The sequence below is a fragment of the Bubalus bubalis genome, chromosome X (genome assembly GCF_019923935.1).
Source record: "Bubalus bubalis isolate 160015118507 breed Murrah chromosome X, NDDB_SH_1, whole genome shotgun sequence".
Classification (NCBI taxonomy): Eukaryota; Metazoa; Chordata; class Mammalia; order Artiodactyla; family Bovidae; genus Bubalus; species Bubalus bubalis.
The window spans coordinates 135,420,644-135,444,072 of NC_059181.1; the positions used below are offsets into that span (position 1 = coordinate 135,420,644).

Sequence of the window (23,429 nt, forward strand, 5' to 3'; positions counted from 1 at the left end):
ATCACTGCAATTGACCATTCAGAGTACAGGATTATTATGATCAGCTGACCAGTGAAATTTTATCTCTGATCCATCTCACAGTGGGTCCCAGTGGATGCACAACTGGAATAAACACTCAACAGCTGGCAGAATCCTCATATTGATTTCCTGACCTGTAATATGAGGGCTACTGTGGTTCAGCTCAGTTCAGTTCAGTCGCTCAGTCGTGTCCGACTCTTTGGGACCCCATGAGTCACAGCACGCCAGGCCTCCCTGTCCATCACCAACTCCCGGAGTTCACTCAGACTCACGTCCGTCGAGTCGGCAATGCCATCCAGCCATCTCATCCTCTGTTGTCCCCTTCTCCTCCTGCCCCCAATCGCTCCCAGCATCAGAGTCTTTTCCAATGAGTCAACTCTTCGCATGAGGTGGCCAAAGTACTGGAGTTTCAGCTTTAGCATCATTCCTTCCAAAGAACACCCAGGGCTGATCTCCTTTAGAATGGACTGGTTGGATCTCCTTGCAGTCCAAGGGACTCTCAAGAGTCTTCTCCAACACCACAGTTCAAAAGCATCAATTCTTCAGCACCCAGCTTTCTTCACAGTCCAACTCTCACATCCATACATGACCACTGGAAGAACCATAGCCTTGACTAGACAGACCTTTGTTGGCAAAGTAATGTCTGTACTTTTCAATGTGCTATCTAGGTTGGTCATAACTTTCCTTCCAAGGAGTAAGCGTCTTTTAATTTCATGGCTGCAGTCACCATCTGCAGTGATTTTGGAGCCCAAAAAAATAAAGTCTGACACTGTTTTCACTGTTTCCACATCTATTTCCCATGAAGTGATGGGACCAGATGCCATGATCTTCGTTTTCTGAATGTTGAGTTGTAAGCCGACATTTTCACTCTCTTCTTTCGCCTTCAAGAGGCTTTTTAGTTCCTCTTCACTTTCTGCCATAAGGGTGGTGTCATCTGCATATCTGAGGTGATTGATATTTCTCCCAGCAATCTTGATTCCAGCTTGTGCTTCTTCTAGCCCAGCGTTTCTCATGATGTACTCTGCAAAGAAGTTAAATAAGCAGGGTGACAATATACAGCCTTGACGTACTCCTTTTCCTATTTGGAGCCAGTCTGTTGTTCCATGTCCAGTTCTAACTGTTGCTTCCTGACCTGCATACAGATTTCTCAGGAGGCAGGTCAGGTGGTCTGGTATTCCTATCTCTTTCAGAATTCTCCACAGTTTATTGTGATCCGCACAGTCAAAGGCTTTGGCATAGTCAATAAAGCAGAAATAGATGTCTTTCTGGAACTCTCTTGCTTTTTCCATGATCCAGCGGATGTTGGCAGTTTGATCTCTGGTTCCTCTGCCTTTTCTAAAACCAGCTTGAACATCTGGAAGTTCACGGTTCACATATTTCTGAAGCCTGGCTTGGAGAATTTTGAGCATTACTTTACTAGCATGTGAGATGAGTGCAATTGTGCGGTAGTTTGAGCATTCTTTGGCAAGAGTAAACGTCGACCTTCTATGAATCAGCAAACTAAAATGGAGTGGAATGGGTGAATTTAACTCAGATGACCATTATACCTACTACTGCGGGCAGGAGTCCCTTAGAAGAAATGGAGTAGCCATCATGGTCAACAAAAGAGTCCGAAATGCAGTACTTGGATGCAATCTCAAAAACGACAGAATGATCTCTGTTCATTTCCAAGGCAAACCATTCAGTATCACAGTAATCCAAGTCTATGCCCCAACCAGTAACACTGAAGAAGCTGAAGTTGAATGGTTCTATGAAGACCTACTAGACCTTTTAGAACTAACACCCCAAAAATATGTCCTTTTCATTATAGGGGACTGGAATGCAAAAGTAGCAAGTCAAGAAACACCTGGAGTAACAGGCAAATTTGGCCTTGGAATACGGAATGAAGCAGGGCAAAGACGAATAGAGTTTTGCCAAGAAAATGCACTGGTCATAGCAAACACCCTCTTCCAACAACACAAGAGAAGACTCTACACATGGACATCACCAGGTGGTCAACACCGAAATCAGATTGATTATATTCTTTGCGGCCAAAGATGGAGAAGCTCTGTACAGTCAACAAAAACAAGAGTGGGAGCTGACTGTGGCTCAGATCATGAATGCCTTATTGCCAAATTAAGACTGAAACTGAAGAAAGTAGGGAAAACCACTAGACTATTCAGGTATGACCTAAATCAAATCCCTTATGATTATACAGTAGAAGTGAGAAATAGATTTAAGGGACTAGATCTGATAGAGTGCCTGATGAACTGTGGATGGAGGTTTGTGATATTGTACAGGAGACAGGGATCAAGACCATCCCCATGGAAAAGAAATGCAAAAAAAACAAAATGGCTGTCTGGGGAGGCCTTACAAATAGCTGTGAAAAGAAGAGAAGAGAAGCAAAAACCAAAGAAGAAAAGGAAACACATAAGCATCTGAATGCAGACTTCCAAAGAATAGCAAGAAGAGATAAGAAAGCCTTCCTCGGTGACCAATGCAAAGAAATAGAGAAAAACAACAGAATGGGAAAGACTAGAGATCTCTTCAAGAAAATTAGAGATACCAAGGGAACATTTCATGCAAAGATGGGCTCGATAAAGGACAGAAATGGTATGGACCTAACAGAAGTAGAAGATATTAAGAAGAGGTGGCAGGAATACACAGAAGAATTGTACAAAAAAGATCTTCATGACCCAGATAATCACTATGGTGTGATCACTCCCCTAGAGCCAGACATCCTGGAATGTGAAGTCAAGTGGGGCTTAGAAATCATCACTACAAACAAAGCTAGTGGAGGTGATGGAATTCCAGTTCAGCTGTTTCAAATCCTGAAAGATGATGCTGTGAAAGTGCTGCACTCAATATGCCAGCAAATTTGGAAAACTCAGCAGTGGCCACAGAACTGGAAAAGGTCAGTTTCATTCCAATCCCGAAGAAAGGCAATGCCAAAGAATGTTCAAACTACGGCTACTGTGGTGGATTAGGCCAAATGGAAGTCACTAGAAGTAACTCTACCTAGCAAAATAGTGAGCCCTAAGCAATGCCACGTTCGTGGAGGAATTACAGAAATTAGTGCCACCATAAAAATTTGAAAGATGTAGGGGTAGTGATTTCCACCACATTTCCATTCAATTTTCCTATTTGGCTATACAAAAGTCATATGAATCTTGTAGAATGACAGTGGTCTATTGTAAGCTTTACCAGGTGGTGATTACAATTGCAGCTGCTGTGCCAGATGTAGTTTTATTGCTTGAGCAAATTAACACATCCCCTGGTACCTGGTTTGCAGCTACTAATTTGGAAAATGCCTTTTTATCCATCCCTGTCCATATAGTCCATCAGAAACAGTTTGCTTACAGCTGGCAAGACTAGCAATATACCTTTATGTTCTATTTCAGGGATATAGCAACTCCCTAGCCCTATGCCATAATTTAGTTCTCAGCGATCTTGATCACATTTTCCTCCAATAAGATAATGAAACAAGCAGGACCCTGTGGGGCTCCCGAGCACAAAAGCCTTTCTGGGTCCCCCATTTCTTAATTACAGGAAATAGGCTTCATTCAACTTTCAGGACCTCCTCTGAGGCATGTTCAAACAGTTGCTAATTAGAGAAGGGAGGGGATGTGGGACAAGTACAGCCTTGGGGGCAAGGTCCTGGTTCCCCAGCAAGGAATATACATAACAATATCTTTGAGCTGTTTTGCAAATACTGAAACCCCCACCAGGTGAGAGAGGTTAACTGTGTGCTGCCCACAAGCACACAGACCCCAAACAGGTTGGAACTAGAAGTTTGGTGATGCTGACTCCCACTTACCTCATTACCAACTCATCAGAACAATGTCCATGAGCTGATTATACCCTCTTTGAACCATTGATATAAAAAGTCCTACCTCCTTCAGGTTGGGGGAGACAGTTTTGAGGGCATTAGCCCACTGTGGCCCTTTTTACTTGGCAAAACAATAAAGCTATTCTTTTCTACTTCATCCAAAACTGTTTCTGAAATTTAAATTAGGTGTGGGGGTACAGAAGCCAGATTCAGCTTCAATATCACATCTATTCATGACATTGATGACATTATGCTTACTGGACAGAGTTATCAAGAATTAGCTATTTACTTAATGCTAAGATATTTGCATGTCAGAGAGTGGAAAATAAATCCAAAAAAATGTCAGGGCCTCTTTACCTCAGGGAAGAATCTAGGGCAGTGAGTTAACAGGCATGCTGAGACATCCCTTCTTTTTTTTTTTTTTTTTAAATTTTATTTTATTTTTAAACTTTACATAATTGTATTAGATTTGCCAAATATCAAAATGAATCCGCCACAGGTATACATGTGTTCCCCATCCTGAACCCTCTTCCCTCCTCCCTCCCCATTCCATCCCTCTGGGTCGTCCCAGTGCACCAGCCCCAAGCATCCAGTATCGTGCATCGAACCTGGACTGGCAACTCATTTCATACATGATATTTTACATGTTTCAATGCCATTCTCCCAAATCTTCCCACCCTCTCCCTCTCCCACAGAGTCCATAAGACTGTTCTATACATCAGTGTCTCTTTTGCTGTCTCGTACACAGGGTTATTTTGCTGTCTCGTACACAGGGTGAATCATTTATACTGAATATTTTGTCCTCTCAAAATTCGCATGTTGAAATCTAATCCCCAATGTGGTAATATTTGGAGGCAAGGTGATTAATAGCTGATTAGGTCATAAGGGTGGAAGCCTCATGAATGGGATTATTGTCCTTTTAAGAGAGACCCCAGAGAATTCCCTTGCCCCTTCTTCTCTGTGACAATACAGAGAGAAGATGGCTGACTATGAACCAGAAAGTGGGTTCTCAACAGACACCAAATCTTTCATCACCTTGAAGCTGGACTTAGCGTCCAGGGTAATGAGAAATAACTTTCTAATGCTGATAAGCCACAGAGTGTATACTAGTTTGTTATATAGCTGCCTGAACTATGACAGTGAAGGACAACTGTTGCATCTGACCCCTTCTATGACCAAAAAAGAGGCACAATGACGAGTAGGCCACTTTGGATTTTGGAGGCAAAATGTTCCCCATTCAGGTGTCTTACTCTGGCCCATTTGCCAAGGGACTTGGAAAGCTGATAGATTTTGAGTGGGGCTCAGAATGGAAGAGAAGTGGCACATAGCTTCCCAGTTGGTGCTAGTGATAAAGAACCCGCCTGCCTATGCAGAAGACAAAAGAGACATGGGCTCAATCCCTGGGTTGGGAAGATCCCTGGAGAAGGAAATGGCAACCCACTCTAGTATTCTTGCCTGAAGAATCCCATGGACAGAAGAGCCTGGTGGACTGCAGTCTGAGTGGTTGCAACACGTTGGACAAGACTGAAGAAACTTACCACTAGCACAGAACAAGAGCAGACTCTACAACAGGTCCATGGTTCTGTGCAAGTTGCTCTGCCACTTGGGCCATATGAGCCAACATATTCAATGGTGGCAGTGACAGATAGGGATGCTCTTAGGGGTTTTTGACAGGACCCTATAGGTGAATCATGAGGTAGGCTCTCAAAATTTTGGAGCGAAGTCCTGCCATAATTTGTGGATAACTACTCTCCTTTTGGAAACAAGTTCTTGACCTTTGCGACTGCACCTTAGTAAAACCTGATTGCTTAACTAAGATTCAACAAGTTACCATTCTAATTTAACTGCCCATCATGAACTAGGTGTTATTTGACCTATCAAGCCAAGAAGTTGGGAATGCATAGCAGCAATCCATCACTGAATGGAGATCAAATACAGGATTGGTCCAAGCACGCCTTGAAAGCATACATAAGTCACATGAAGAAGTAGCCCAAATGCCCATGATTTCCACTGTTGCTACACTGCCTTTTCTCTCCCAGTCTGAATCTATGTCTTCATGAGGAGTTCTCTACAATCAGCTGGAAGAGGACAGAAGACTAGAGTCTAAGTTACAGATGACTGCATGATATGCAAGTACTACCTTAAAGTGGACAGTCTTGGCATTACAGCCTTTTTCTGTGGTATCAATTGAGGAGAGTGGTGAAGGGAAATCCTCCAGTTGGGCAGAACTTCAATCATTACACCTAATTATTATGTGAATAAATATGAACTCATGGGCTGTGGCAAATGGTTTGCCTGAATGGTGTGTAACTTAAACACATTGGAAAATTAGTGACAAGAAACTCTGCAGAAAAGGTATGTGGATATACCTCTCTGAACAGGAAACAACGGGTGTGATGGTTAAAAATCTGTCTGCCAATGCAAGGAATATGGGTTAGACCCCTGACCTTGGAGGATACCACATGCTGTAGGCCAACTAAGCCTGTGCACCACAACTACTGAACCCACACTCTAGAACCCGTGAGCTCCAACTACAGAACCCACGAGGCACAACTACTGGAGCCTGTGCACCCCAGAGCCTGTGCTCCACAAGAAAAGCCACCTCAATGAGAAGCCTGTGCACCACAATGAACAGTAGCCCCTGCTCACTGCAACTCGAGAATGCAGCAATGAAGACCCAACACAGACAGAAACAAAAAAATTTAAGTGTCCATACCCATGTGCCATGTGAATTCTCACCAAAACATGACCTCAGCAGAGGAGAATTTTAATAATCAAATGGATATCATAACTCATTCTATGAATACCAGTTAGCTTTTTCTTCTAGTTACCCTGTCACTGTCCAATGGGCTCAATAACAAAGTAGCTATGGTGGCAGGATCAGGATGATAAGCATGCACCAAGGCTGTCCTGGCTATGGCCACTGATGTGTTTAATCTGCCAGCAACAGACCAAAACTGAGTCCTCAATGTGGCACCATGCTCTAAGGCATCAGCAAGCTACTTGGTGGTAAATTGATCACATTAGATTTCTTCCATCATGGAAGGGGCAGCAGGGCATACAATCATACAAAAAATTTGCTAGTGGGTCACTAGAAGTAATAGTCAATGGTACCATTTTCATCTTCTGATTCCTGGATCAATGAATCCTGCTTGAGAAAAACAGCACTATGTACTGGACGCCAATTCAAAACACATACACCACATCCTTGCCTCAGCCTTGCAATACTATCACCTCTCTAGTACTGTAACTGTGTCTTCAAAAGACTGTTCCACAGTTCTATTTCAGTTGCTTCAAGATGGTAGCGAACATGGTAGTATCAGTGAATTCCATGAGCATGGACAACTGCCACATTTCTTTTGCTAATAAATGAGTTCCTTGATTATAAGTAATGCCATTTAGAATACTACAATGCTGGATATGGCATTAGGTAAGTTCATTAATGGTTAAGTCTTTGGCAGAAGAATTATGTGCAGGGAAGGCAAATATATTTGTTCATGGTTATTCAATGACAGGAATCCTGCAGGAATCAGCCATTGATCACTTTTAATCTAGGACACATAAATATCCATGAAGAATACAGTTACACAGACACATAAATATCCATGAAGAATACAGTTACACAAACATTTTCAGATTCTACAGTGACTGGAATCATGGAATCAGTGGTCCTCAGCTGCTTTAGCTCTCTAGGCATATATATTTTTGTCTTCATCAATCAGCTCTCTGCCAGAGAAAATGTATGGTTACATTTTTACCCAAATTATCCCACTGTTTAAAAGGCAGCTATTTAAATAGCTTGATTTATGTTCAGTTTCAGGACTTCAGGGCATACTTTGAGCTGGGTACGTTACTATGTTAGTACTTTATTTTATGGAACTTTTCTCTGGGGCACATTCACCCAATCATCCTCTTGGAGAATCTGGAAGGAATTTGGATGCTGTTGTAGAGAATGCAGCAAGAACTAGTGTTATTCATGCTGCCTGCTTTTCACTTCAGTTGGTTCAGCTGCTGATTAAAAAAAATGTGAGTGGGACTTTGGAATAAAGACAAACTGAACATAAAGAAAGATGACTTATGTTGTTATTATTGTTTTGCAAGAGACACACATTTGCCTATTACTAAAACTACCTTAACTGAATAAAATATTTGCATTGGGTTGTGCCATTTAATAGAGTTTTTAATTGTAGTAGATGTATTTTATATCTCACATACTTCTCAAGCACAAGTTTGTACTATAAGCTCACAGAGTATATAAATACATAGGGTATTTCAATATAATCTTTATATTTTTGACTCATTTATAATTGTTAATGGAATCTGGGTCAATAAGACAGTTATGGAGAGAATGAATGCTGTGCTGTGGTTTTCTAAATTTGCATTGTTCTTTCTTGAAAACTGATCACTTCCTTAGTATAGCACTGAAATATTGTGGAACAAATTGAAAACAGTTGTTGGAATGCATAGCTCACTTAACCATCTGCCTTTGCCTGGTGGTGTGACTTTCCCACTTGACACAAATAATTAATAATTATTAATCTTTTACAAGCTTATAAGGACAAATTTAGGTATCATTATCCTCACTAATAGAGGAAACAGCCACAAACACATTGAAAGTAAAAGGATTAAAAATATATATCATGGGAAAACAGTCATAAGAAATCTGGATTGGCTATTTTAATACAAAAAAAAAAAAAAACCTGTAAAGGTTAGAGATAAAATGAGGCATTTTAGAATGATAAAGTTAATTAATCAGTAATATAAAACAATTACAAATATAAATGCACCCAATAAGAAAATACCAAAATGCATGAAGAAAAAAACTGCAAGAAAGGCAGAGGGAAATGAACAACTTAACAGTATTAGTAGGCTTCCCTGGTGGCTCAGCTGATAAAGAATCCACCTGCAATGCAGGAGATATGGGTTCGATCCCTGGGTTGGGAAGATCCTCTGGAGAAGGAAATGGCTACCCACTCCAGTATTCTGGCCTGGAGAATTCCATGGACTGTATAGTTCATGGGGTCACAGAGTCAGACACAACTGAGTGACTTTCACTTTCAGGAGACTTCAGCACCTATCTTTCAATAATCAATAGGACAACTATGCAGGATAAAACAAGGAAATAGAAGATTTTAACAAGACTATAAATCAACTAGACCTAACAGACATTATGGAACATACCACCCAATTATAGCAGAATACAGTAGCAGAATATATTCTTCGCAAGCACACATGGAACATTTTTACAGGATACAGCATATGCTAGGCAATAATATACACATTTTAAAAGAATAAAACAATACAAAGTATATTCCCTGACCACAATAGAATGAAATCAGAAGCCAGTAAAAGAAATTTGGCAAATTCACATGTATGTGGATATTAAACAACACACTCCAAACTAACCAATGGTCAAAGAAGAAATGAAATCAATATATACAGAACATTTTGTCCTCAAGGATAAGATATGAGAAAATATTTATATGCATATTTCATAAAAGAAGATTTTAAAAGCTCAGAAAAGCATAAGAGAATATGTTCAACATCAACAGCCATTAGGGAGATGTTTAAAATCACAATGAGATACCACTGCACATTAGAATCACTAAAATTAAAACACCTAATAATATCAAGTGTTGAAAACAATGGAGAATAACTGGAGCTCTCATACACTGCTGATCAATATGCAAAATGGTATAGTCACTTTGAAAAACATCACAGTATCTTAAGCCACTAAACATATACTCGACATGTATACACTTTATGTGCAGCATGTAAACATATACATGTGACCCAGAAATCACATTCTTCGTATTGCCCCAGAATAAGCATAAGTCCACACAAAAATTTATACACAGTATTTATAGCTGGAATAACCTCCTAAATAAAACAATCCAAAAATCCATCAGCTGCTAAGTGGATAAACAGACTGTGCTATATCCATATTAAAGAATACTGTTTAGTCAAAAGAAATAAAATATTAAAACACATAAAAGCATGGACGGATGTCAAGGACCTTATGCTTCATCAAATAAGTAAAATATAAAAGGCAAGATACTGTATGAATTCATTTATATAAAATTCTATAAGACAAAATTACAGTGAAAGAAAGCAGACAAGTGATTGTAAGAGATAATTAATCTGTATTTTGATTGCATTTGTGGCAGCCAGTTCTCTATTTTAATACATTGGGTTAATGCATGTAACTAATTTTTAGAAATGCATGAAGTGATTGGAAACAGACACCATCTTATTTTACATGTATTTGGAAGTCAATATGGAGCAATTTATACAACTCTCAGTCTGCAAAGTATTTCCTTACACACAGTGCTACATTTTATATGTATTTTATATAGAATCTATCACAGATTATATATATCACATGTATGTGTGATTTTTGCTTTATAAACAAAAATAAAATAAATACACTTGTAAATAATACTCAGCAAAGAAACGTAATATTGCCAGTATTTTAAAGACCCTTTTGTAACTGGGTCTGATGGGTTCCTCCATCATCCCATCAAGAATAATCACTGCCTGGAATTTTGTGTAACTTACTCCTTTTCCTTTCTTTATAGTTTTATGACAGTGTGACACAAACTTATGGTGATGATATCTTTAAACTATGTGTTGTTTAAATATATACTATTACTACTCTTTAAATGCTGACCACAAAAGTTTTCATATGCTTAAAAGTATATAAAATTAATATCTTTAAACTTTTTCTGACAAAATAGTTTTATTTCAATAATTCCAATTCCAAATTATATATTATTGCCCAGTGTTTCCTTTTTTTAACCTTAGAAGTAGAAATCGATAATACTACTTGATAATTTTAAGGACTGATGCTGAAGCGCCAATATTTTGGCCACCTGATGCAAAGAGCTGAATTATTGGAAAAGATCCTGATGCTGGGAAAGATTGAGGGCAGGAGAAGAAGGGGGCAACAGAGGATGAGATAGTTGGATGGCATCACTGACTCAATGGATGAGTCTGAGCAAACTCCGGGAGATAGTGAAGGACAGGGAAGTCTGGCATGCTGCAGTCCGTGGGGTTGCAAAGTGTAGAACATGACTTAGCAAATGAACAAAGATTTACCCATTTCTATGGTGGTTTTGCTTATTCTTTGTATACCTGTGGCGGATTCATTTTGATATTTGGCAGAACTAATACAATTATGTAAAGTTTAAAAATAAAAAAAAATAAAGTATCTTCTATGATTATTTTTCTTCTACTTGAAGAATGTTCCTTAAAAGTTTCAGTTTGTTACCTGAAAATCTTAATTTAATTTACCTTGATTTGTGAAAAATAGTTTCAATGCCTCTACAGCTCTAACTTGACAAGGTTATTGTCTTTCATTTTGATAAAGATATTATTTCATGTCCTTCTGGCTTCACTTACTGCTCTTGAAAAGTCAGCGTACTTGTCACTTTTTGTAAGTTATCTATATTCTCTCTGGCTATTTTTAAGATGCTATCTTTTTATTTTTTACTTTTAATGTGATACAGATTTATTTTATTCTTCTCCTAAACTGTAGTTTTCTGGCTCTTTAGATTGGTGTTATTGATACATTTTGGGAAATTCTCTGCCATCTTCTCTTGATGTTTCCTTGGCACTCTTTTTTCCCCTTCTGATACTCTTGATTTAATATGTCAAGTCATAATTTACCACTCTTCTAAGTTTTTCCTAAACTACCTTTCATATTTTTCTTTTTTTCTCTTACTGTGCTGATTTTTTTTTATAATTTCTTCAGACTTTATTTCATTTTAACAGTTTTCTCATCATTTGTGTTTAATCTACTTTGTAAGGCCTCCCTCCATAGTCTTTCTAAATTAAATGGGTTAATTTTTTCATTCTACAAATTCTTTTTGTTCTCCTTTCAAATTTGTTTCAGTGGCTTCTCTGGTGGTCCAGTGGTTAAGAATCCACCTTGCAATGCAGGGGATACCAGTCCAATCCTTGGTCTGGGAAGATCTGACATGCTGTGGGGCAACTAAGCCTGCAAAACTCAAATACTGAGCCCATGTGCAGCAACTACTGACACCTGCATGCCAATGGGTAGCCTTTCCTTTCTCCAGGGGATCTTCCCAACCAAAGGATAGAACCCAGGTCTGTCACATTGCAGGCAGATTCTTTGCCAGCTGAGCCACAAGAGAAGCCCAAGAATACTGGAGTGGGTAGCCTGTCCCTTCTCCAGCAGATCTTCCCAACCTAGGAATCAAACTGGGGTCTCCTGCATTGAATGCTGATTCTTTACCAATTGAGCTAAATTGACAGACCTCAAATAAAGTCAGAATTGAAAGAGAAGACATTACAATCAGTAACACAAAAATACAAGAGATCATAAAGAATACTGTGAATCAGTACATGCTAACAAATTAGACAACCTAGAAGAACTAGATAAATTTCTAGGAACATAATCTAAGACATAATCTTGAAAAAACAGAGCATCTTAAAAGACTGATTACTAGAAATGGAACTGAATCAGAAAACCTCTCAACAAATGAAAGTCCAAGGACAGGTGGCTTCACAGGCAAATGCTGTTAAGATATTTAAAAAGAGTTAATACCTACCCTTCTCAAATTATTCCTCAAAAATGAAGAGGAAGGAACACTTTCAAAATCATTTTCTGAAGCTAGGATTACCTTAATACCAAAAGAAGACAAAAATATCACCAAAAAAAGAATATTGCAGGCCAGTACCCTTGATGATCTTAATGCAAAAATCCTCAAAAAAATATGAGCAAACAGAATTCAACAATACATTAAAAGAATCATATATTACATGATTCTATAGACAGAAAACCTCCACTCCACCAAAAAATTATTAGAACCAAAAAATAAACTAAGTAAAGTTTCAGGAAAAAAATACACACACAGAAATCTGTTGCATTTCTATGTAGTATTAACACCTATGCTTCTCAGGTGGCACTAGAAGTAAAGAATCTGCCTGCCAATGCAGGAGAAGCAAGACACATGTGTTTGATCCATGGGTCAGGAAGACCCCTAGGAGAATGGCTACCCACTCCAGTATTCTTTCCTGGATGGAGGAGCCTGGCAGGCAATGGTCCACAATGTCATAAAGAGTCAGACATGACTGAGCACGCATGCACACACACACACACACACACACACACACACAGTAACATCTATCAGGAAACAAAATGAAAAAACAATCCAATTTACAATTGTTATCACAAAGAATAAAATAACCAGGAATAAATTTAACCAAGAATGTGAAAGACCTGTACTCTGAAAACTCTAAGACATTTACGAAAGAAATTAAAGACAATGTAAACAAAGATATACTGGATTTGAAGAATCAATATTGTTAAAGGGCCCAAACTACCTAAAGCAATCTACAGATTCAATTCAATCCCCATCAAAATTCCAATAGCACTTTTTCACAAAACTAGAATAATCTTAAAATATGAATAGAACCACAAAAGAAATTCTAAGAAAGAAGAACAAAGTTCGAAGTATCACGCACCCTGATTTTGTTCTATACTAGGAAGCTATAGCAAGAAGATACAAGAAAGCCTTCCTAAGTGATCAATGCAAAGAAATGGAGGAAAATAACAGAATGGGAAAGACTAGAGATCTCTTCAAGAAAATTAGAGATACCAAGGCAACATTTCATGCAAAGATGGGCTCGATAAAGGACAGAAATGGTATGGACCTAACAGAAGCAGAAGATATTAAAAAGAGGTGGAAAGAATACACAGAAGAACTGTACGAAAAAAGACTTTAACGACCAATGGTGTCATCACTCACCTAGAGCCAGACATCCTGGAATGTGAAGTCAAGTGGGCCTTAGAAAGTATCACTATGAACAAAGCTAGTGGAGGTGATGGAATTCCAGTTGAGCTATTTCAAATCCTGAAAGATACTGCTGTGAAAGTGCTACACTCAATAAATTTGGAAAACTCAGCATTGGCCACAGGACTGGAAAAGGTGAGTTTTCATTCCAATCCCAAAGAAAGACAATGCCGAAGAATGTTCAAACTACTGCACAATTGCGCTCATCTCACACCCTAGTAAACTAATGCTCAAAATTCTCCAAGGCAGGCTTCAGCAATATGTGAACCGTGAACTTCCAGATGTTCAAGCTGGTTTTAGAAAAGGCAGAGGAATCAGAGACCAAAGTGCCAACATCTGCTGGATCATGGAAAAAGCAAGGGAGTTCCAGAAAAACATCCATTTCTGCTTTACTGACTATACCAAAGCCTTTGACTGTGTGGATCACAATAAACTGTGGAGAATTATGAAAGAGATGGGAATACCAGACCACCTGACCTGCCTCCTGAGAAACCTATATGCAGGTCAGGAAGCAACAGTTAGAACTGGACATGGAATAACAGACTGGTCCAAATAGGAAAAGGAGTATGTCAAGGCTGTATATTGTCACCCTGCTTATTTAACTTCTATGCAGAGTACATCATGAGAAATGCTGGGCTGGAAGAAGCACAAGCTGGAATCAAGATTGCCGGGAGAAATATCAATAACCTCAGATATGCAGATGACACTACCCTTATGGCAGAAAAGGAAGAGGACCTAAAAAGCCTCTTGATGAAAGTCAAAGAGGAGAGTGAAAAAGTTGGCTTAAAGCTCAACATTCATAAAATGAAGATTATGACATCTGGTCCCATCACTTCATGGGAAATAGATGGGGAAACAGTGGAAATAGTGTCCGACTTTACTTTTTTGGTCTCCAAAATCAAATCACTGCAGATTGTGACTCCAGCCATGAAATTAAAAGACACTTACTCCTTGGAAGGAAAGTTATGACCAACCTAGACAGGATATTCAAAAGCAGAGACATTACTTTGCCAATAAAGGTCCATCTAGTCAAGGCTGTGGTTCTTCCAGTGGTCATGTATGCATGTGAGAGTTGGACTGTGAAGAAAGCTGAGCACCGAAGAATTGATGCTTTTGAACTGTAGTGTTGGAGAAGGCTCTTGAGAGTCCCTTGGACTGCAAGGAGATCCAACCAGTCCATCCTAAAGGAGATCAGGCCTGGGTGTTCTTTGGAAGGAATGATGCTAAAGCTGAAACTCCAGTACTTTGGCCACCTCATGCGAAGAGTTGACTCATTGGAAAAGACTCTGATGCTGGGACGGATTGGGGGCAGGAGGAGAAGGGGACGACAGAGGATGAGATGGCTGGATGGCATCACCGACTCGACGGACGTGAGTCTGAGTGAACTCCGGGAGTTGGTGATGGACAGGGAGGCCTGGCGTGCTGCAACTCATTGGATCGCAAAGAGTCGGACAAGACTGAGCAACTGAACTGAACTAATATTAATCAAAACAGTATGGCACTGGCACAAAAACAGACACACAGATCAATGGAAAAGAACAGACAACCTAAAAATAGACCCACATGCTTATGGTCAATTATTCTGCAACAAAGGACGCAAAAATAACAATGGGGGAAAGGCAGTCTCATTAATAAATAGTGCTGTATTTGTTTTTATACTACCTTAGAACTTGAAGAGGGTGACTGAAGAAGTGGCAAGGTCTTTTTGCCTTGCCACTGGGATTTGGGATTTGCTGTATTAGTTTTCTATTACTGTTATAACAAAATATCACAAAATGAGAAACTTAAATCAGAATACTTATGGGAAGAGTGGTGCACAGTGCAGTGAAGATTAAGGAAATTCACTGTGTATTTTTAACTTCCTGGGATTATTGCAATTAAATCATCTAGTTTGATTCTATTTGTAATTGGAAATATATGGCACAACCAAATTTTCAAAACTAGAAGTCAATAGAATTATCCGGATAATTACTAAGTTATAAAGTTAATTCTGTCTTTAAACTAGTAAGTTATAAAGTTAATTCTGTCTTTAAATTATAGGTAAGATCACAGAAACAGAATTATATAGAAGTAAAACTTCAAGAAACTTTGTGTAAGGCAATTTAATGAGTCAACATATTAAGATGAAAACAGGATCTGTTTATTATAGAGCCAACACTAAGGTTTGTGAGCAAATCCTCAACTTGGGACAGCTTTATTCCATTCCCTTCCATTTCATATATTCTGAATAAGCCATTCTTCTTCTTTGATCTGCTGTATCTCCCTCCTGTGATTGTTGTTTGTTATGAGCCTACTACCAAAAATGCATTTCTTGTTTTATCCCTTCAAAGTAGCCTTTCTGTCCAAAGAGAATATATGAAGACAAATTAGAAAAGGATGTTTTCTTTGATGCCCAAGTGCTTGTGAAGTTTTCACAGAAATACGACTTTCACCCAACACTTACTTTTTAACTTCTATTGGGTGTATTAAAATATCATCTACTTTAAACAAGAAATACTCAGTCACATGGTAATATGGTGTTTTCCGAGCTTAAAATCTCAAATTTAATAACTACTTTTATTCCTTTTACATTGTTATAATAAAATATAAGCAACTATTAAATGTAGGATGATAATTTGAAAAATCATTAATTTTTTATAAAGTTAACCTGGTTGAATTCATATTTTTACCAAGGGATATACATATATACCTAAATATTGAGACTATAATAAATTTCACTTCAATATCTGTTTACAAAATTTGTTTTAAATGTTTAGAATTGCATTTTCTAACTTTTAATTATCCATTTTTCTCAATTTTGTTAATCCCAGATTACAAAAAAGCACAGTGGTGCAGCAGCTCAGATTTGACAATATTCTTCCTTATATGGATTGTCTTACCAGCAGGATATATCCTTTAGATACTTTGGAGGCCAAATGACTCTATAGTAAAGGCATGCTGCATCTGCTCCTGTACTTTGTACCTCTGTACCTCCATAAAAATCTGTCTGGAATAAGTGAGTGAAAACTTATAATTTTTTATTGTGTTTGTGTGTGTGCGTGTGTGCATGTGACAAATTTCCAGCAATTATTAGAGCTTCACCATGATGTTCCAATAGTAATTACTTTCAACTACACTCTGCATATCTTCCTTTTTATTTTACACTACCAATTGGCCCTCTCTGATAATTCACAATTTTTTTCCTTACATTTTTGAACTTCACCTCATGGCACTCCATATTTGTTCCCTCATAACCATTTAGTAACATTTTTTTTTAATCACTAGCTGACAGCTTCCTTCTATGTTTTATCATTCAAGTTTCCAAAATAGGCTATGTGATTTTTTTGCAGTTGACCCAAACCAAACAATGGATCTGTCAGCTCTTGGGCTAATAGTCCCTTTCTTAGTCCAACTGGCTCTGGCCAAGATGGGATGAGCGTAGGGGGACATATAAATAATGACTCTCCAGGCATCAAAGGTTTTAAATGGAGCAGTTTCCATTACAAAGAAGTGTCAAAGTGGCAGAAAGTATGAGTGGCATATATAATGCAGGTGTAAATTATTTATTATGAATAGAGATGAGACTTCTCTTACTTAAATTTTATAGAATAAAAATATTTATATTAAAATCCTTATTTGTTAATTTATTTTTAACCCTAAGCTGAACAATGATTTGGTAAAATGTCATATCCTGAGTATGGAATTTATAGCATCTTTTCTAAGTCAAAATCCTCCCTTGCATTTACATAATGGCAGCTGCCAAAGACTTCAAAGCACTTGACAAGTATTTCTCAACAAGCCTTAATGGATTTTACAACTAAGTTAAGGAAGAGCATGTAGCATTGAACACATGCATGCTTATTCAATATTCGTTTCTCCTTGTCAGTGCCTTCTGCTCTTTTTAATGTTCTTACCCTTCACATTTTTAAAATTCACCCTTGAGTATTCGTCTGATGTATAACAATTACAATTGGATCCTATTATCTATTTATTTACCTGTCCATCTATTTATATTTATACCCATTATGGGTACTTCCTCCCCATAGGAACCTGTCAAATTAAACCGATTATAATCAAGTTGTAAAGAGCTGACCATACTCCCATTAAAATAAAATTCAACTGGGTGCCATAGTCACTTAGTTATTTTATCTTTTAAAGAGATTTATTATAGAGTTGTGATATGATCTAGCAATCCCACTCCTGGGCATATATTGGGACAAAACTGTAATTCACAGAGATACATGCACCACTATGTTCGTAGCAGCACTATTTATAACAGCCAAGACATGGACACAACCTAGATGTCCAGCAACAGATGAGTGGATTAAAAAGATATGGTATACATACACAATGGAATATTACCCAAACATAGAAAAGAATGAAATAAATGGCATTTTCAGCAACACGGATGGAACTACAAAATAATCATACTAAGTAAAGTCAGAAAGAGTAAGACAAATACCACATGATATCACTTATATGTGGAATTGAAAATATGACACAAATGAATTTATTTACAAAAAACAAACAGATTCACATAGAAGCTCTTGATAATCAATGATACATTCTGTGTTTGGTCTATGTTATGTTCTTCCTTTGTGGTTGCCAAGGAGGAAAGGGCAGGGGATGGATGTGGAGTTTCAGATTAGTAGATGCAAACAATTATATATACAATAGATAAACAAGAAAGTCCTATTGTACAGCACAGGGAAATATATTCAATATCATGTGATAAACTATAATGGAAGAGTATGAAAAAGGCTGTATATATATGTGTAACAGTCACTTTACTGTACATCAGAAATTAACACGGAATTTTAAATCAACTAAACCACAATATAAAACTAATTTTAAATGAGATATTTTACTGTTAAAATTAAGTCACTTCAGTTCAATCGCTCAGTAGTGTCCGACTCTTGCAACCCCATGAACTGCAACATGCCAGGCCTCCCTGTCCATCACCAACTCCTGGAGTCTACCCAAACCCCTGTCCATTGAGTCCATGATGCCATCCAACCATCTCATCCTCTGTCATCCCTTTCTCCTCCTGCCCTCAATCTTTCCCAGCATCAAGGTCTTTTCCAGTGAGTCAGCTCTTCTCATCAGGTGGCCAAAGTATTGGAGCTTCAGCTTCAACGTTACTCCTTCCAATGAACATTCAGGACTGATTTCCTTTAGGACAGACTGGTTGGATCTCCTAGCAGTCCAAGGGACTCTCAAGAGTCTCCTCCAACACCACAGTTCAAAAGCATCAATTCTTCGGTCCTCAGCCTTCTTTATAGTCCAACTCTCACATCCACCAACTCTCACAACCATACATGACCACTGGAGAAACCATACCTTTGCCTAGACGGACCTTTGTTGGCAAAGTAATGTCTCTGCTTTGTAATACGCTAAAAAACAGTGAGTGATCCGGCTAACCCAAGATATCTTGGAAAACATTATCTTAAAATGTTATTTTACTGCATGCAAAACCTCTTCAGTTTAAGAGTATCTGAAGGTTAAGTAAAAAGTTATGCACTTTACTTCTATTGTTTACAATTAAAATTATCTTAAGCTGTTCTTATTAAGACCTACAACCATACTCTTTCAAATATATATATATATATTTGCTTGTGTGTGTGTTTAACACACAAATATCTCCCACCTACAATAAAGAACCATTTGCTGGTCCAATATTTGTGCATCAGTGTTTCCTTTAGATTAATTTTTATCAGCATTCACTGCTCTTTAGAAATTCTAGACATTATTTTAAAACTCTCATGTTCAAGTTGAATCTCAGACCAATTCAATGATGTAGCACTCATATATAAGTTTTTTATAGAAGGACACTAAGTGAATCTAATGTGTATTTCACGTGGACAGAATAAGTAAAAGAAGTCTGCCATGCATTGTCCCTTCTTTGTATTCTCTATGACATTTGAAATGTCACCAAAGAGATGTACTAAAGCTTCCCAGGTGGTACTAGTGATTACAAATCCATCTGCCAATGCAAGTTTGAACCCTGGGAAGGGAAGATCCCCTGGAGAAAGAAATGGCAACACACTCTAGTATTCTTGCCTGGAAAATTCCATAGGCAGAGGAGCCTGGCCGGCTACAGTTCACGGAGATATAGAGTCAGATAAAACTGAGGTACTGAGCATGCGCCAAGAGATGTACTACTTCGATTTAACCAGAGATCTTAACCCTTTCTTGGGCACAGGAATTTGGTGGATGCCATGGATCCCTTCTAAGAATAACACTGTTTTTATAGGCAGCACTTCAGCCTTGAAAAGGTGCTGATAATCAATGATACAGCCTGTTTAGTTTATGCTATGTTCCTCCTTTGTGCAGGAACAATTCACATTAACTTGCCTATGCTGAGTAAATTTGAAACAGAGTCATTTGAGAATTCAGGGAATGAACACACTGCAATAATCACCTGAATTAAGATAAAAAGCAAAGATCCGAAGAAATGTGTACTGACATAAACTCTTCTTCACGTCTTAAACACAACCTCACACAGCCAAAAAATGTGTTGAATTTTGTGTCTCTAGGTGGATAAGGGGTGTTATTTCTCATTGATAGATCACATCAGAGACATTCTTTGAAGTGTTAAGAATAAATGACAATTCATGTGGAAAACATTTCGCTGGCCCACAACCGTGCGATTGCATGTGTATGTGAGCACCATATTGGCGATTCTTGGAATTTCCCTCCCCCGCTTTCCAGAGCTCAGCTGAGGAGGTTTTCAGGCTTTTATCTGTTTCCCCACATCCCAAGAACCAGTCTACCAGCTTCCAGAAAAATGGCCACTCCTCCCTCCCATGCACCTCAACTTCCCAAGGAAGGAAAATCTATTTCAAAACACTTGTAAAGAGTGGTGGTTTCTAAACCCAGCCAATCCACACTCACTTTTCAATGTGATAGTACTGTTAGCAGATCTTTGCAGGAAACTGCCCTCAGCTGGAAGCTCCCTCTTTTTAATCACTTTAGAAAAGATGTGTTTTAACAACAATTTAAACCAGCCCACCCAAAGTTGTACTCAATTCCTGCCCAAGCCCATCATTGCAAACTTTAATCACTCAAAAGAGGGTTCCAAGTGACAACAGAATAAGGAATCCACATGCCAATGAAGGAGAAAAAGGAGACCTGGGCTGGATTTCTGGGTGGGGAAGATACCCTAGAGAAGGAAACGGAAAGCCAATCCAGTATTCTTGCATGGGAAACCAACTGAAAACAGCAGCCTGGCATGCTGCAGTCCATGGGGTCGCAAAGAGGTGGGCACGACTGAGCATGAATCACCCAATACCTTGTCTACCTTGCTGGTTCTTTCCGTAAAGAAGTAGAAATGAACAGATGACCAGATCGCTTCCCTAGCTTCCCCTTCACTAACCTAAACAAATTATGCGACCAAACTGTGTGAACCAGACAATGTCTAGAACATCACAAGGAGCTGACCAGCCTGCAGAGAGGGGCGGTGACAACTCTGATCCCCTAATTCCAATGATGGACTGAGATCACTTCCTTGTTTCTCTTTAAAAACTTCCATGGTGAGCAGACAAGTTTCAGAGGTGGTTTTTGGGGGGAGGGAGGATGTGCCCGCCACCTCCCCAGACTGCTGGTTTTGTGCCTGAAGGCAACGTTCCTTTTTATCAACATCCGTGAGTAGTGGTTTTGTAAGCAGGGGGCAAACTTCTCTGCTGACACGCCTGCTCCTAATTATTATATCGGGGACCACATGGGGTACCCAGCAAGCACACGGATTTCCACTGGAACGCTTCTCTTCGCTCTCTGTGGGTTTTTATTACCTGGGCTGTCCCTGGGTTGGCTGCCTTCGCCATGTGCACATGCGCAGGGACGTGGCTACGCTCTGTGCCATGGCTGCCGGGCCGGCGCACGGGGCCTGGGAGGTCCCAACGCGTCTGGGGGAAGACCTCGCCCGGGAAGCTTCTGAAGACAGCCACTCCACTGGCACGCCTAAGAGAAACACTTTCCAACCACCAGCCTACCACAAGCTCAGCTCTCCTCAAAGCGCTACCTTACAGAGGCCGCGCACGCATTTGGGAGAAAGTTTCGCGGTCACGTCTTTGCTCCTGGTTTCTAAATACCGTTTTAGATACGGAGTTTGGAAACCCCGACCTCCGCGGTAAACAAGCGGTGACTTGAGGCGATGCTAAAACCAACCCCGTCCCAAACTCCAAGCCCACACGGCCAGCCTCAGGCGCAGTCAACTAGAGCTGGCCTCTACTCCTCCCCCCAGCTTTCCCAGGAGCGGGGGACCAGCGGACCCCAAGAGAAGCCTGGCGAAACCAATAAAAGAAACATTTAAGTACCTCTGAGCCACTGTTCGGCTGGGAGACCCTGGAGTTGCGGCCCCTGTGGAAGGAAGGATCCGGTTTTCGCCGCCTCGGCTGCCGGCAGGGTCCGACCGCAGCTGGGGGGAAACAAACGCCCCTAGGTTACCTGGGTTACGCACGTGACGCACGTCACGCACGTCACGCACGACAACGCACGTTACCCGGCGTGGCACGCGGCTGCACGCCCCCAGCGCGGGGGGCGGGGCCCTACGCGGACGTGGCATCTCTGCGCCTGGAAACCCCTCCCACAAGACCTGGCTGGGAGCTGGGGACAAAACCCTGTAAGTCTCCAAGATGCACTGTGTCCCCCACCAGGCACTTTGCTGGGTGGTCACCCTGGAGGAGCCACGATCCAAGTCGGGGAAACGGCCATGACGCACCTGGGGTGGGCCAGCGCTGGCCCGCCTCGGCCGACCCTCTCAGGTAGCTCTCCTGTCGCCCCAGCCTGCCTGAAAAAGCCTCGGTTGGAAGCTGCCTGGGGTCGGGGCTGGGGACCCTTTCCCTCCGATGTGTTTGCTAACCAGCCTTGGAGTAAAAGGCCCGGCGGTGCAGCCCTGAGGCCAGGTGGGGTGGGAGCGGGCCTCAGGACACAGAAGGTCGCCGGGCGACCACAGGAAGCTTTCCTGGGGACCAGGGACGAGTCATTGTGCCTGTGTTAGACTTCTTCCCGCGAGCGCATTTGTTTGAGTACATGCGCCCATACGTGTGTGTGTGTGTGTGTGTGTGTGTGCGCGCGTGTGTGTGTGTGAGAGAGAGAGAGGGGGGGGCAAGAATAATGTACAAATTCGTAAAATAAAATACATGGAATGGCAATGGAAGATAATTCTTGACATCCTTATCAAAATATTCAAAGATGTGACATAATGATAATGCATATATAGCAATTAACTTGCTCGAAAACCTGTAACAGTGAATCTACTGAAGTCAGCCCCCTGCATACGAGAGCGAGTTCCATTCTAAGGGTGATTTCGTTAAGTCCAACTTGTTCATAAGGACAACAGAGTTAGCCTAGATACCCTACTAACACAATCAAGCTGTATAGTTCTGTTACCGTAATTGGCTTATACTACTTTCCACGCAAATGCATACAAAACAAACTCTGAACTTTACAGTACCTGGGAGAGTAGAGTAGTACAGTGTAACTACATACTTTCACTGTGTGGATCACAACAGACTGTGGACAATTGTGAACGACAGGGGAATACCAGACCACCTGCCCTGCCTCCTGAGAAATCTGTATGCAGGTCAAGCAGCAACAGTTTGAACTGGACATGGAACAATGGACTGGTTCCAAATTGGGAACGGATTAAGTCACGGCTGTATACTGTCACCCTCCTTATTTAACTTAAATGCAGGGTACATCTTATGAAATGCCCGGCTGGATGAAGCACAAGCTGGAATCAAGCACAAGCCCGGAGAAATATCAATAACCTCAGATATGCAGATGACACCGCCCTTAAGGCAGAA

General features: G+C 40.1%; 1 protein-coding gene across 5 annotated transcripts in view; it reads right to left on the reverse strand.

Moving 5' to 3' along the window:
- The window catches only part of LOC123331720, a 114,704-nt gene extending 91,484 nt beyond the window's left edge, over positions 1-23,220 (reverse strand). For 2 of the 5 annotated variants that reach the window (XR_006640606.1, XR_006640605.1), the window contains exon 1: positions 21,939-23,220. Coding sequence is in view for 3 of the 5 variants with exons in the window: in XM_045164391.1 (XP_045020326.1) it covers positions 7,516-7,552; positions 21,939-22,186 (285 nt within the window). In the remaining 2 variants the exon portion in view is untranslated. Of the gene's footprint in view, positions 1-6,755; positions 7,553-15,759; positions 15,983-21,938 lie in introns of those variants that run through there. The other 3 variants (XM_045164391.1, XM_045164393.1, XM_045164392.1) reach the window with 3 other exon arrangements.
- Between the last annotated feature and the right edge of the window lie 209 nt (positions 23,221-23,429).